This window comes from Saimiri boliviensis, chromosome 3 (assembly GCF_048565385.1).
Source record: "Saimiri boliviensis isolate mSaiBol1 chromosome 3, mSaiBol1.pri, whole genome shotgun sequence".
Lineage (NCBI taxonomy): Eukaryota > Metazoa > Chordata > Mammalia > Primates > Cebidae > Saimiri > Saimiri boliviensis.
This window is the reverse complement of record NC_133451.1, coordinates 95,791,486-95,807,570: the sequence shown is the minus strand read 5'-3', so window position 1 is coordinate 95,807,570 and position 16,085 is coordinate 95,791,486. Positions and strand designations below refer to the sequence as shown.

At 35.7% G+C, this 16,085-nt stretch overlaps 1 protein-coding gene across 9 annotated transcripts in view; it reads left to right on the top strand.

Annotated features, from left to right (window-relative positions):
- The first annotated feature begins 796 nt into the window (after window positions 1-796).
- Window positions 797-16,085, top strand: part of CENPE (centromere protein E) — a 79,355-nt gene continuing 64,066 nt past the window's right edge. For all 9 annotated transcript variants that reach the window (XM_074396509.1, XM_074396508.1, XM_074396513.1 and 6 more), the window contains exons 1-13: window positions 797-913; window positions 2,325-2,416; window positions 2,893-2,982; window positions 3,107-3,225; window positions 3,913-4,032; window positions 4,461-4,542; window positions 4,698-4,765; window positions 4,849-4,914; window positions 8,499-8,550; window positions 11,359-11,446; window positions 11,755-11,884; window positions 13,170-13,289; window positions 14,129-14,287. In XM_074396509.1, the coding sequence (XP_074252610.1) occupies window positions 858-913; window positions 2,325-2,416; window positions 2,893-2,982; window positions 3,107-3,225; window positions 3,913-4,032; window positions 4,461-4,542; window positions 4,698-4,765; window positions 4,849-4,914; window positions 8,499-8,550; window positions 11,359-11,446; window positions 11,755-11,884; window positions 13,170-13,289; window positions 14,129-14,287 (1,242 nt within the window). In that variant the 5' untranslated portion in view covers window positions 797-857. The remainder of the gene's footprint in view (window positions 914-2,324; window positions 2,417-2,892; window positions 2,983-3,106; window positions 3,226-3,912; window positions 4,033-4,460; window positions 4,543-4,697; window positions 4,766-4,848; window positions 4,915-8,498; window positions 8,551-11,358; window positions 11,447-11,754; window positions 11,885-13,169; window positions 13,290-14,128; window positions 14,288-16,085) is intronic.

Sequence of the window (16,085 nt, the reverse complement as noted above, 5' to 3'; positions counted from 1 at the left end):
CCCTGGAGGTTGAGGCAGGAGAATCGATTGAACGCAGGAGGTAAATGTTGCGGTGAGCCCAGATAATAACACTACACTCCAGCCTGGACAACAGAGAGAGACTCCGCCTTCAAAAAAAAAAAAAAGAAGAAGAAGAAGAAGAAAGAAAGGAAAGAAAAAAGTATCGACTCATTACTCAATGAGTTTTTCAGTCCTCAGAGTCCTCAGTAATTCTTTTCCCTCATTAGGAAGCCACAGCTAATGGAAAGGAGTTGCAGAAAAGAAAGAAAGAGAAAGAAAAGAACGAAAGAAAAAGAAAAAGACAAAAGAAAGAAAGGCCTAAACAGATTTTCTAAGGCGCACAACAGGCTTGTCACGTTTCTGGACTGGACAGTGAGTTTCAGCTCTTGATGTTTGAAGTTTAAACTGTTAACTGCAGTTTCTTTAAAAGACAGCAATTCTGTTTTGGTAGCAAAAAATACGTGTCTCTACCTAGTTTCATCTACAGGTTGCAAACCCTTCAAGAATGGGGTGGAGGACGATGTTCCCTAGCTTTTGGCAGATGTATTTTGGTATTCGAGGACCACCGCTCTCTACCCACTCCTGGGAGCCCCTCCCTGCTACCCCCTCCCTGCCACCCGCTCCTCCGACTCTCCTCCGGGCCTAAATCCCCCTCTCCTGTTTAGCGATGGTTGCGCCGCCCGCCTCGCGTCCCCCGCGCTGCGTCGCAGGTGGAACGGCCCATGACGTCATGAGGCCACGGCTCAATCAGATGCGGCGTTTGGGAAATTTTAAATTTAAAGGCGGGGCGGCCCGTAGGCCCCGAATCGCCGGCCGCGGCCCTGGCCATTTTTCTGGGACCTGTTCAGCTTGACAGGATGGCGGAGGAAGGCGCTGTGGCCGTCTGCGTGAGGGTGCGGCCGCTGAACAGCAGGTAGGGGGGCCACACCACGGCCCGGTGCCCGCTGGGCCTGCAGTGCGCCCTGAGTCGTAGGGGCCAAGCCTGCCGCGTTTCTAGGAGCCGCTGCTTCCCGGCCCTGCTGTCTGGTAACTCGGCCTCTGGCCATGATTTCTACGTCTTTAAAGTGACGGGCGGATCAGGGATCTAGAAGTTACTTCCCCGCTGCGACGTGCACTTAAATTTACTTCAGTATCCCTGACCTTAACGATCTTCCCCTCGGCGCTGCTCTGCCTCGCCTCATCTGCTCCTCCCTGCCCCGTTCCCCGCCCTGGAGAAGTCGTAGGGACTGTGCCTTCCTGGCCCTCATCACAGTCATTTTACATGTAACTGCTGTCTCCAGACTCCCTGAGGACAAGGACTAGTCGGTCTGTCACATTGCGTTCAGTCGTCACTCAAGACTTCATTCTACAGATAATTATCAATATTGTTTTTTTTAGTACTTTGTCCTGTAACACAGACACTCCCATCATTGCCCAGTGGATCTTCCATTCTAATGGGGCGAGACAGAAAATAAAGTTAAAAATGTAGGATGTTAAATGGTGATATGTAAGTAATAAATGCTGTGGAGAAAAAGCAGGAAGAGGAGTAAATTGAAGTCGGTTTGCTTCGCTAGCTTCTGGCCCTCGACCCAAAATGCTAACAATTTGCATGTGTGAGAAATTTTTCTTTAACATGGGGATTGATAAATGCAAATACCAAGATCAGGAATTTCCTATATTTTGAGGAGCTCATTATCTAATGCCTTCAACTGCTACGTAAAGAAACCATTAGGATACCTTGTGACAAGTGTTATCAGGGGCAGGTGGAGAGTGTTTGCTAGAGGAGTCGTTAGCCCATCAGAGAGATGACAGCTTCCGTGGGGCGAACTGGTGTCAGCAAAGTCTTGACGATTTTTATGAGTGAAATAATGGCTGTGTTACTTAATGGAAAGAAAAGTCACTATTCCAGGCACAGAGAGGTTACATCTGTCATTTAGGGAAGACCTTCAGGTGGAGCTTAGGATGTATCTAGGAATTCAGAGGAAAATGAAGAGAGAAATGAAATGATCTAGGACTCGTGTACCATGCTGAGGATTTCATAAGTTTCCAAAAGGTTTTAAGAATTTTAAGCAAGACAGGCATAATCAGAATTGCATTTTGAATCCATCCCTTTATTTACCAGTACTAGGGGAAAGGGTGAGAATGAAAGCCTTCACAAGAAAACACATGAAAAGGCAGGTCACTGAAGCTCCACTTGAGAGTGTTGAATCCTCAAAGATGGACTTTCTGTCATTTTCATATTACTATCTTTCAAAATATTCTTTAGAAGATGAAATCTTTTAAATTATCCCTCCTATGACATGACTTCTATGACTGGTTAAAATGCAGTGTTTTTATTATTTTAGAGAAGAATCACTTGGAGAAACTGCCCAAGTTTACTGGAAAACTGACAATAATGCCATTTATCAAGTTGATGGAAGTAAATCCTTCAATTTTGGTAAGCTTATGATAGCATCAAAAGTTAGCTTGTTATCCTTTTGCTATTACAAGTACAAAAGGCTTGTCAGTAATATCAGGTTTCTCATTATAGATTAGACTAAACCTATAAACTGCTTCACTGGAAACAAAGTATTGTTTATCCATCATGTATTTAAGGGAGGTAACCATTTAGTATTTAAAACAGTTATAATCACAGTTGTCTAATTTGCATCTAGATAGATTCCAGACCCCCATGTGCAAACACTATGCCTCTTGAAAGAAATAGAAAAGTTTACTTATAGCGTAATTTTTGTGTTTGAAGATGAACTCATTTTATCTTAGGGAAGGATATTTTCAGAGAACCAAAAAATTAATGTGTCTTACATTTGATCATTCTACATTCTGACGATTTTACTTTTGGGAATAACTGCTAATTCGGAATGAAAACACAGTTGATTCATTTGGTTTAACTTCTGTGTTGTTGTTGTTGTTTAGATCGTGTCTTTCATAGTAATGAAACTACCAAAAATGTGTATGAAGAAATAGCAGCACCAATCATTGATTCTGCAATACAAGGCTACAATGGTTTGTATTCACTCGATGCTGAAGAAACATTTTAGTCTTGGGTATCTATTCAACAAGTATGCATTGTTTTACCCATTATAGATTTGTTTTTAATCTTTGCATATGTGTGTTTTGTTTTTTGCAGGTACCATATTTGCCTATGGGCAGACTGCTTCAGGAAAAACATATACTATGATGGGTTCAGAAGATCATTTGGGAGTTATACCCAGGGCAATTCATGACATTTTCCAAAAAATTAAGAAGGTAAGTAACATAACTGGATTTTTAGTACATACAGGTGAAAGTAGTAATAAGTGGGTACCAGTGTTCGTGTATTTCTCTTGTAAAGATGAAAGGAAGTAGATTTATAGTTATTGTTTGATTACTGATGGGGGAAGAAGAAAGGCATAGCATAGATTCACTTTTATCCCCACAACTTATTTATAAAGCTTTAAATTCTTCTATTCTTTCCCTTGAATTCTGCAACAATAATACTCTCAACAAAAAGTAGGCATTAAGGAACAAGAAAATTTCATCAGAACTGTTAGCTCCACCTAACCAATTAACTATCAGTGATTATAAAGGAACAGTAAAAAGTAGATATAGGTTAAAAAAAAAAAAAAAAGGGAAGCAGAAAGCCAGAATAGGCAACCTAATTAGTTAAGAGTTGGTTTTAAATTAACATTTTTATTAAAATAAGAACATCTTTTGATAGGGTTTTATATTGAGCCTAGAGAGTTGGTGTTCTCATAGCTTTATGGTACTTTAAATTATTTCTGTAACAGTGCTTTTATATTTTTGTGTTTATTATTTTGTCAGCATTAGAACCAAGGGTTTTCTTAGTTTATTTTACAGACTCCTTTTTTTAACCTCTTTAAGCAGGTGAACATTTAGTATTAGCTTTTCACAATTGGATGCTTCCTGTGTTTTTACATAACTTTTTTCTCCTAGTTTCCTGATAGGGAATTTCTCTTACGTGTATCTTACATGGAAATATACAATGAAACCATTACAGATTTACTCTGTGGCACTAACAAAATGAAGCCTTTAATTATTCGAGAAGACGTCAATGTGAGTAGCAGACCTAAAGGGTCTTTAAAATTGGCTTACTTATTGGGATTATTATTCTTGAATGTCTACCTTTAATTTCTATAGTTTTTAAAGTATCTCCTATTTATATAGTATGTGGGGGGGTGGTTTGAAGTATTTGTAGAGATTCATCTTTTAAACAATATGTATAGTTTTAAAATACAACTAATATTTTGGTTTAAGTGTAAAAATAGCAAGATGAAAGCATCAGGTTACAATTTGGTGTGCTTTGATATGTGAAATGCATTGTGGGTATTCATAGAATTACTTGTTATATTCCTAGAGAATTATGGTTCCATTTTCCACTTTTAACTTTCACAAATAAATTCTGTAATAGTTTGCACCCTCTTTTGAAAAGCAAACTTGTGACTTCTATTTCTCCAATCTTTCCGTAATCAAACTTGTTTCAGAGGAATGTGTATGTTGCTGATCTCACAGAAGAAGTTGTGTATACATCAGAAATGGTTTTGAAATGGATTACAAAGGGAGAAAGTAAGACTTTATACTGTATTTCTTTAAAACACTTGTAAAAACTATCTTTTCAATCAAGTGTGTTTAGGCTTCAAATCACAACTTTTTTAAGTTAAAAATTATTGTTTCTTTGGATTTTAATAAATATGCAGCTGAAATGTAACTCATTTTTACAGAGACCAGACATTATGGAGAAACAAAAATGAATCAAAGAAGCAGTCGTTCTCATACCATCTTTAGGATGGTAGGTAATTCCTTCTTTTTATCTGTTAGATCTTTCCAAGTAAGAATGCACTAATTTTTCTACAACTTACCTTTTCTATCTAGATTTTGGAAAGTAGAGAAAAGGGTGAACCTTCTAATTGTGATGGATCTGTTAAGGTATCCCATTTGGTGAGTATTAATGAACCACAATAATGTACCGTATGGGCCAAAACAAAATTTAATTCAGCTGCTGGATGTTTGGTTTAATAAGAACTGTTAACTGAACTAAATGTGGAAGGAAATCTACAAATGGTCTGCTTAGTCTTGTCAGTATCACCAAATTCCTAGCCGAAATGTTGTAGGACAGATTGAAAGGATCTTCTTCCTGTTATGTCATGGCTGCTATCTCCTAAAATTTACATGTCAGGGCTATAGGAATTGATGTTTTCCTAACCACTAATGAAGTAAGATTTTTTCTATTATACATTTAACAATTTAAGTCATCTTGGAATTTGAGGGTTTTTTAAAAATATCTCAGCCAATATAATTTAGACTTATGTGATCAACAGAAATCTAGGTGGGATGGTTAAAAAGTAATCACATTATTTTAGTTTTACCTAAGTAAAATAAGAAAATACATTTTGTATTATAAACGTAGTATTTTAGACTGTAAATCCATTGAGGAATGCTACTGCATTCATCCTTGTAGCCCCAACACATTGTACCTATTTTATATCTAATATTTACTAAATAAGTGAATATAAGCATTATGCAACATTCCTATATTCCACATAACTAAACCTCCCACTTCCTTTTTGCCACACTAAATTATTGCTGTCTCTTTCTTGCTCCTTTTCTGTCATTTACCATATTGGTTTATTCTGCATCTTTAAGGCCTAAATTCTTTAGCTTGATGTGGGATAGGATTTAAGATTATTTGATTAGAAAACTTCAGGGAAACAAGCAATCTATATATTTATTCATTTTCAGATTTTATAAAATCAGATTATTAATATTCAATCCTAATTTCACCTTAGCTATTTTTCTATAAAACGGTATAACTCATTATAGTAGATCTTAATCTTGTTTTAACAATAAAACCAAAACCTAACCTGTTTTGTTTTCTCACTCAAGACTGATATTTTATATAATTTTAATTTAATAATTGAGTTTTAATACTCTTGGAATACTCAGTGATCTACTTGATGATTTTCCTCATGTTTCTTGATGCTCTCTCTGTTATCCATGGTCCCTCTGTTTCAAACTTCCAGCCTACCCACTTACTCTAAGAATCTTCTTGGAAAGAAGTCTCCTCTAATGAGTCATCTCTGGCTCTTTAGAAGTGGCTCTTCTCCGATTGTCTCTTGGCCTTGGTGAGATGATAATATCCAGGTTCTCTTAACTCTACTCCTTCTCTGCTTTCTACCCTCGCAGCTTTTTCCTTACCCTCCTAGAAAAGTAAAAATAAAAAATTTGGAGGTATCCTGTGGCCTTTCTTAATTAAGTTCTTGCTCTCAAACATTCTATCATCATTTTCATGTTGATGACTGCCAAATATTTATCTAGTCTCTGAATTCTAATTCATGTCTTCCTAAAGATGGTTATAATTGTGTCACATCATTATCTGAAACATTAATATGTCTAAAATGAAACTATTTTCTTCTGACCATAATGAATACTCCTTATTTCCAGTAAAATTGGCATTATTCTAGCTGCCTAAGCTGGACACCCAAGTCAATTTTGACTCAACTTTTTCTGCCTTTCTCTGTCCAGTTGTCCCATTTCTTACTGATCCTACCTTTGAACATCATGGGTGTTACACTCATTTACTTTCTCATCTCTCTTGAATGACTACATCAGTCTCCTGGAACCTGGTCTCCATGACTCTTGTCTTTGTGTCTTGAAGTCATCATATGGATTTCTAATACACTAACCACTGCTTTTGTAGTGTCACTTCCTGGGACAAGATTTGGCCCCTCAACCAATCTAACTTTATTTCCTTCTGCTCCACATGAACTCCTCCCTCATAGATTGGGCCTCTGAATATCGTTGTATATGAATGTTTGTTCTCATCTTTAACCTTCACTCATGCTGCCTTCATTAACACTTTGCCTTTTTATTATGTATCTATGTCATCTGTAGTGGACACTGTGCAAGAAAAAATTAGACTCCTTAAACCAGTAATACATATTTACCTGCCTAGTCTCAGAGATCTCCACAGAGAGAAATAACTTAAAGCTTTGACTTTCTTTTAATTTACTCACAATGTTTACTAAACCTTTATGGTATTCTGAGCATGGTGTTGGGCTCTGAGATTTAAAAAAAAAAAATAAGAAATGTCTCCACTGCTTACTTTATAAGCAATCTCCCCTGTCACCTCCCTAACCCAAGCTGGTATTATCTTTCACTGATTTCTGCCCCAGCCGCCTGATGGGGCTACCTGCTGTTGCTTTTGCTCCTTCCCAATCCATCCTCCACCCAGTAGCCATAGTGGATCCATTGTGGGAGCCATGGCAGGGCTGTGTGCAGGGCTGTATTACTCCCTTGTGTGAAGCCCTGCAATGGCTTCTCATTGAATTTAGACATTTCAGAGTTCTCGATCTTACTTTAAAAGTCCTATGTAATCTTGCCCCTGTCTCTTGCTCTTATTCTGTCTTTTACTGTCTTCACTTCGCCAATTGTGTCACATTGCCTTTTCTATTTTTTTTGAACACACTGAGCACATTCTGCTTTGTGACTAAGTGTTTTGGCTATTCTTTTTGTCTAGACTACTGTTTCTCTTGATCTGTTTGGGACCAGCTTCCTCTTCTCTTGTCATTTAGATCTCAGCTTAATGACAAGCCTTCCGCTGCCATCCAATCTAGTGAACTTGCTAGTCCCCCTTCCAGCTCTATTTTTAAATAGTCTCTGTTACACTTATTACGACATGTTTCTTATTTGTCTTTTTATCTCTTCTCACCAGCCTCCTCCTCTATGTAGAATGTAAGCTCCATAAGAGCAAAGATCTTATTTATTTGTAGCCCTAGCACCTAAAACACTGCCTGGAGCATGATAAGTAGTTACTTCTTTTCAATGATATGTGTGAAATGAAAGAGAGGTCCAGCTCTTAAAGATGCTACAGTAAAGTCATGGTATTCCTACAGCATAGTACAGCTAGCATATATGGCTAGCCCAAAAAAATCAGTGCTATAAATTTAAGTTGTATCTTTAAGTCATGTTTATAAAGAGTTCTGGTAATGCAGTTCAAGGAGCAGTTCATCAGAGATCCAGAGGGGAGGAAGGATAAAGTAGGCAAAGCTACATTGAGCAGGTAATCTTTGTGCCTGGTTCTTTAATAAAGAATAAGGACAGACTAGAACATTAGAACTTGCTGAGTAAAGGAAACAGCAAAAAGCTGGTGCTTGGAGGTGTCGAAGTACATGGGGTGTTTGGGGAATAGTGGGTAGTCCAGCTAGAGGTAAGAATAAGGGATGAATAGATATAAAGTTGGAGCAATGCAAGTGACAGCTTATAAAGCATTATATTTGCCATGGTAAATTTTTGGACTTTGTGTGGGAAACAGAACCTATACTGGCAGGTTATGGAAGATACAAAGAACAGAACAGGTAAGAGCAGTTTGACTCAGAGAAGAAAGGGAATGTCTAAACAGTAGCATGGAGACATATATACAGATAGAATATTCAGATATACCATGTATTAAAAATGTTCTTTCAGTTCAGGTTTTCTTATTGCAAATGATCTGCCCTAAATATTTATTTTTATCTATCTTACAGAATTTGGTTGATCTTGCAGGCAGTGAAAGAGCTGCTCAAACAGGAGCTGAAGGTAATGAAAACTCATGAAATATGAAATGTGTTAGTCTTTTTATTATTATTATTATACTTTAAGTTCTGGGGTACATGTACAGAATGTGCAGGTTTGTTACATAGGTATACACATGGTATGGTAGTTTGCTGCACCCATCAACCCATCATCTACATTAGGTGAAATATGTTAATCTTAATGTCTTCCTATTTTACAGGATTAAAAAGTACTACCAGGCATTTTTAGAAAAGGATAAAGTAATAATATTAATTGTTAATAACAAATCAATATTATTTATTAATGATTATTTTCTAATAAAAGTCTTTAACATAGAAATCAGCATCTATAGCTGGTTAATTTTTACTATACCATCAATTTAAAAATTAAAATTATACAATTGATAGGACTGTATAGCAGGAAAACCCGTGAGAGTTTCATAAAAACTATTTAAAGTTTTAAAGTAAGGAAATTAAGAAAGATAGCAGGATATAAAATTAATATACAGATATTAATAACTAGTTAAAATATAAATAAACAAAAGCCAGCTAAAATATTTAATAGACAAAAAGATTCCATTTATAATAACTTAAAAGATGTAATACCTAGGAAGAAACTCAACAAAGACTGTACAAGACTAATGTAAAGAAGTCTTTTTTTTTTTTTTTTGAGGCAGACTCTCGCTCTGTCTCTCAGGCTGGAGTGCAGTGGCACGATCTAAGCTCACCACAACCTCCACCTCCTGGGTTCAAGCAATTCTCATGCCTCAGCTTCCCAAGTAGCTGGGATTACAGGCATGCACTGCCCCACTCAGCTAATTTTTGTATTTTTAGTAGAGATGGAGTTTCACCATGTTGGCCAGGCTGGTCTTGAACTCTTGGCCTCTAGTGATCTGCCTACTTTGGCCTCCCAAAGTGCTAGGATTACAAGCATGAGCCACCACAGCTGGCCTAAGAAAACTTTAAATCAGACTTGAAGGACACATCAAATACTTGAAAAAATGGAGAAGCATACTTAGATGGGGAAGATTCAAACTCAAAAGGGTGTCAGGCCTCTATGTGTTAATTTCTAGATTTAACACAATCCTATAAAAAATATCAAGAGTACATTTTCATGTTTTAAAGTAGGTAAGATGATTTCAAAATATATATGGAAACATAAAAACAGACAACAATAACCAGGAAAATTCCAAAAAAGAGCAGAAAGTGGAATTTAGCGCTATAAGACAGTGAAACATTATAATGCCATAGTAATTAAAACTGTATGAATTGTCAGCCTGGTGGAATAGAATAGAAAATCCAGCAAGAGTCCCAAATACAGAAGTTGGAATACAATAAAGATGGTCCTTCAGATTTGTGAAGAAAAGATAGATTATTCATTAATTGATAGCCATTTGGGGAAAAAATTAAGTTGGATCCATGTATCATACACCAAGAAATGCATTATAAGTGGCTCAAAAATTTCAGTGTAAAAATTACTGTGAGTCAACTTACAGTGGGAAAACCCTTTTGTAACTGATACAAAGTCCAGATGCCTTAAAAGAAAAGCTTAAAAGAAACCAGCAAAAAACTGGGCAAAGGATATAATGAATAGTTCATAATGCTTAAATGGTTTAGCTTGCACCTGCACTCTTGCCATTTAGAAGAGCTGCTGATCCAAGGAAAATGAGAAGTTTGTGCAACAGACTTGAGCTCATTCTGCAGCCTAATGTAGGGCCACTCAACTGAGCCTTGCCTACATCCACCAAACCAGCCCATCCTCAGACCTGTAAACAAAAAATAAATGTTTGTTTTAGCTGATTGGTTCGGTAGTAATGTTACAGCAAAGCTAACTAAAGTGTTCATTTGAATAGGTGGGACGAATAGGGAGAGAGCTCCTTCTACCACTGATACTAATATTAAAAATGGGCTCAGGTCTAATCCAGAGCATAGACTTTAGCATCTGCCCTCTGATTTCTCTCATTAACTTAATGATAAATAAGCTTATATCTAAGGCACCTGTGAAATAACAGCTGTTCAAAGATTTTTTTTTTTTTTTTTTTTTTTTTTTTTGCAGTATTTTTTTGTATGGGCAGTAGATTGAAAACCTACATGTCCTTCAACAGAGTATGGGGTGGGTGAATGAAGTCTGATGCAGCCACAAAATGGGATTTTATGCTTTAAAAAAGAATGAAAAAGATCAGTGTTTACGGATATGGAAATTTTTCCATGATATGTTGCCAAGTGAAAAAAAGCAAAGTGAAAAATAGTATGTATGGTCTGTTACTATTGATATCAGTAAGGAAGGAAGGAAATAACTATATATGAACTTGCATGTTTAAAAATCTCTAAAGAATAGACAAACTAATAATGATTTCCTGGTAGAGGTACAGGAACTGGTTGAATAGGGGATAAAAGTGGAAGGGAGCTTTTTCAAAGTATGCTTTTTTAAAAACTTTTTGAACCATGTGAGCATATTAACAATTTAAAAATAAGAAATTAGAGACTAATTTGGTTGTAAGTTCATAGTTGCCTATATTTAGACATTAAAAAAAAATTGATTTGAACTGAAGAGCTAGAGAAGCTCTTTTAGAAAACAGAGCATTCTTCCCTCTCTCTTTTTTTCCTTTTTACTATTTTTCTCAGGTGATAACCTTTCTGATTCATTTGAGTAGGTGGGGCGAATTGGGAGAGAGCACCTTCTACCACTGATATTAAAGATGGGCTCAGGTCTAATCCATAGCATAGACTTTAGCTAATTTCTGCCCTCTAATTTCTCTCATTAACTGAGTGATAAATAAGTTTATCATCTAGAAAAGGAGTCAAGTTTAGTTTTCATATTTGTTTAATTCAGGTGTGCGGCTCAAGGAAGGCTGTAATATAAATCGAAGCTTATTTATTTTGGGACAAGTGATAAAGAAACTTAGTGATGGACAGGTTGGGTAAGTTTATCCTGTTGTGCACTTACCTACTAATTTTTATATTTTTTCATTAGGTTGAAAATTGTAATATTTCATTGACACTCAAATGTACTGATTTCTTCCATATATTCAAGAGTTTATAAATATGACTATAGTCTACTGAATTTACTTTCTATTTTAAATATGCTTTATTTAGTTTTAATGTGCCTCATAAAATCTGTAAAGAACTAATTTTTGAAACTGGCTGATTTGTTTCGCATTAAAAACCAACTGCTTTGTTATATAAACATTTTCAATCTTTTTCTCCCATAAACTTATTCCTTGCTAAGTGGTTTCATAAATTATCGAGATAGCAAGTTAACACGAATTCTCCAGAATTCCTTGGGAGGAAATGCAAAGACACGTATTATCTGCACAATTACTCCAGTATCTTTTGATGAAACCCTTACTACTCTCCAGGTGAGTTTGATTTTTACCTCAACTTAATATGGGGGAAGATCAACTTGAAGAAGAAAAAATTACCTGCTAAAATATTCGTAGTTTTTTTAATTGCTTAGCCTACCTGTTCTAATCAATTAGCATACCTGTTGTCTACTAAACAGAATTTCTTAATTTAATTTTGCCAGACTTCAGTTGTTTGTATCTTACCTTCACCATTTTTGCCACATCCAACAATATTTTACTGAAATTGGCTTAATATTTTTTAAAAATAACTCACTTTTTGTGCTTAACTTATTGTAAAAGGAAACTTTAATATCAGTCCTATCAATGACAAATTATTGTTACTTGCCACAAATAGAAGGTAACAAAAAAATTGTGTGTCTGTCCGTATAACGAAATAATTCTGAAACTCCTGGTAGTTAACTATTGCCTTCATTGGCTCTGAGGCTAAGGCCTACATTTTGTGTTTTAAAAAGGAAAAGAACCAGCCTGATCAACAGGTAGAAACCCCATTTCTACTGAAAATACAAAATTAGCTGGGCGTGGTGGCACATGCCTGTAATTCCAGCTACTCAGGAGGCTGAGGCAGGAGAATTGCTTGAACCTGGGAGGTAGAAGTTGCAGTGAGCCGAGATCTCGCCTTTGCATTCCAGCCTGGGCAATAAGAACGAAACTCCGTCTTAAAAAAAAAAAAGGGAAAGGAAAAATGAGAAATGTCAGTAGGGGTAGCTTTCTCAATGTTATCTAATGGTCACTGTCATGTACCACCTAAAGTTACTTATGCTACTTATACTCTGAGAAACATTGCTTTAAATAGCTGTTGAGTACCAGATCAAGGTACTGTCAGAGGTGCAAAGAGAAACTAGAGTCCCTGGCTTAACAGAATTAATGAATTCTGTGACAAGGCAATAACACTTGTGTCTTGCAACATAATTGCCTTTAATTCGTAGTTAACTGGTAACTAGTTTAGAGTTTAAAAGAAGAGACATTTTTGGCTAGAAGCAAAACTTCAGAGTAGAGGAAGTGTTAGCACTGGACCTTAAGGGATAAGTTGGATTCCAATAAGTTGATGTTTTTAAGTTCTCTCAAGATATCTTTTTTATTCTATGGAAGATTATTAGCTAGGGTAAGTTACAGAGCATTGTTATAAGGACTTAGAATGTTCCCTGTGTTCAAAAATACTAAGCCAACTGGAAAGAGTATTGATTTTTTTTAACTTGAATATGAGAAAGCTAAATATTATTAATTAAATTATAATTTTTTTTAAGTGTTGGACACTTAGCACTTTTGCATTTTTTTCCAGTTTGCCAGTACTGCTAAATATATGAAGAATACTCCTTATGTTAATGAGGTATCAAGTGATGAAGCTCTCCTGAAAAGGTATAGAAAAGAAATAATGGATCTTAAAAAACAACTAGAGGAGGTATGTATGAACCATTTATTTCAGTAAATAGAAGGAACCAATTAAGAATGGAGACCTGCCCAAGTGATCAGAGACTCTTATTTCCTGAATGTCTGAGTTGCTACAACTTGTTTTAAATCACTTTTAACAAGAAGAAATCCACTCAAAAAATTTAATTTACTATAAAATGTAAGATTTGGTTCTTGAAATTATTTTAGATTTTGTTTTTTTATTTTTAAAGGGCAAAATCTGAGATTATCAAATGGGCCAAACAGAGATACTTCTTAAAAATTTTCACAAATACATATGAATTTGGTTAAAAAGAGAAACTACACAGAGTTACTAGAACTACTTTCTGTATTTTCATGTTATCCCGAATTCCTCTTCTAACCCTTAGGTAGCAATGTAATAATACAGCATAATTACTTATCATTTTAGTTTGTTTTAACCGTCATGGTCCCATATTTTGTAGAAATCATGTGTTAATGATCTTTTTTTAAGATGAGCTAAAATGCAAGATGGTAATCTTATGAGAACATCTCTATCTTTACTATTGGAATCAGGTCTTTGTTTTGTGACTTCTGCCTATTCATATCTTCTTAGGCAATTCATAGAGTTATATTAACAGCACAATTGTCTTTTACATGGTATGTAGAACAGTTACATGGAAGAAATGTGGCAAGTTTGAGAAATTATTGATTATGGTAACTTTATTTTGGTGTTCTGCAGTTAGAGTATATTATTTTGGTGAAATTAAAATTCTTATAGTTCATATACAAATTTAATATTCTTTTATGCTACTTTTAAGATTTTAAAACTTATCCACATATATTAACATAATTCAATATTGCATTCTATAGGTTTCTTTAGAGACACGGGCTCAGGCAATGGAAAAGGACCAATTAGCCCAACTTTTAGAAGAAAAAGATTTGCTTCAGAAAGTACAGAATGAGAAAATCGAAAACTTAACACGGATGCTGGTGACCTCTTCTTCCCTTGCATCACAACAGGAATTAAAGGTAAAATGTAAAAGATGACAGCTTAAACTGGATGTACAGTGAATAGAATTGATATTTCGGTATGTTTATTATATAGTTATGCACTTTATATCCTTTGATACAGTATTTTCAAGAAACTGAGAACATTTTGTGTTTTCACAGTACCTAAGAGATTCATTAAAAATACCAATTTCTGATTCCCACCTGTAGAGATTCTAATTCAGGAAGTTTGGAAAATATTTAAATAATTTATTTGCAATATGCTGCTTAATAAATTTTAAAGAAACTGGGTGATTACAAGCCACGGGTTTCTAGGATATGTGAGAGTGTTGTTTTCTACTTAAACAGAAATATTAATCTCAGGAGAAATGATATAGAATATAAAACAACATAGTTGTGTCAATGTAGAGTCTGGTAAAAGAGATAAAAACAACAGTGAACAGTTTGTGTGGTTTGTTTTTAATTCTTTTAATTGAGTAGGAATTTATTCAGTAGACTCTTTTTAGGGGTGTGAGGGTGTCATGATTAAGAGGATGACCTCTGGAGGTAGACTACCTGGATTTAATTTGTCATTTCCTAACTCTTGGTCTCGGTCAATTTCTTGAATTCACTTTTCTGCTTTTTCCTGTGAAAGTAGCAGTGTGGAATAGCTCGATACTCACCTCATAAGAGTTATGCAAGAATTAAATAATAAGTAGAATTAGCTTAACACAGAACTTTCCACACAGCATATTCTCAACAAATGTACATTATTAGTATTATGAATAAGCATTATGTACAAGTCACCATACTAGGTATACAGAAGACAATCAAGAATTATTGATTGAGTGGTGAGCAGGAAATAGTCCAATGAATGGCCTAGAGAAAAATGTTTCATGACTAGACCTACATGTGCAAAAGCTTGGAGTTGTGAAGAAACATGATGAATTCCTTGAACTTAAGATGTTCTAGTAGCAGGGATGTTTTAAACCCCTTTGAGGAATTTGAATGTGACGTTTTGCTAACAACAAAGAACAGCCTTGTATGTGACATCATAATTATAGTTGAGAAAGATGTAGCTCCTGTGAACATTAGATTGCTTGGGCCTGCAAAGATTGTGACACTGGAGTTGGAGTAAATTGGATAAATTGGAGAAATGTTTGGAAGATAAACATAGCAGGGCTTTGCAATTATTTGGATGTTGGGGGCGGGGAAAGAGAGAAGGAGGTGTCCGGAATGACTTGCAAGCGTTGCTTGGCTTCCTGGGTAGCTGGTAACAATATTGCTTGAGTAAAGGAACGCTGAATAAAGAACAGTGGAAATGGTAGGTGTTTTATTTGGAATTTCTTTTGTTGGAGAAGTCAGGTAGTAAAATGCAAATGTGTGAATATGAGGTAGAAGGTTTGAGATACAAATATCTATTTAGGCATGAGCTACGACTGATCCAAATTAAAGTTTGTTCTGGTTGCATGTTGAGAGAAGGGAACAGAAGGCAAAGTAACAGAAGGAAAAATCCAGTTGGGTAAAGGCCAAGAAAGAAGAATCCATAAAGAAACCCGAGTTTAGCTCTAGAGAAGAATAAAACCTAGGGAATATGGTAGCTAAGGGGAGAGAATATTTCTGGGAGGTAGTGGTCAGCAGTTGTCATATTGTGCTAAGAAGTTAAATAAGATCAAGATGGACAAAAATTCTTTGCATTTAGAAATACAGAGTTCATTTGCAAAAGTAATTTGAGTTAAGTGTTGGGGTGAAAGCCACCTTACAGTGTAGTCAGGTGGCCCAGATGGATGGGATCTTGAATATAGTAGAAAGAATTGGGCTTATGGAGGAGGAGAGACAC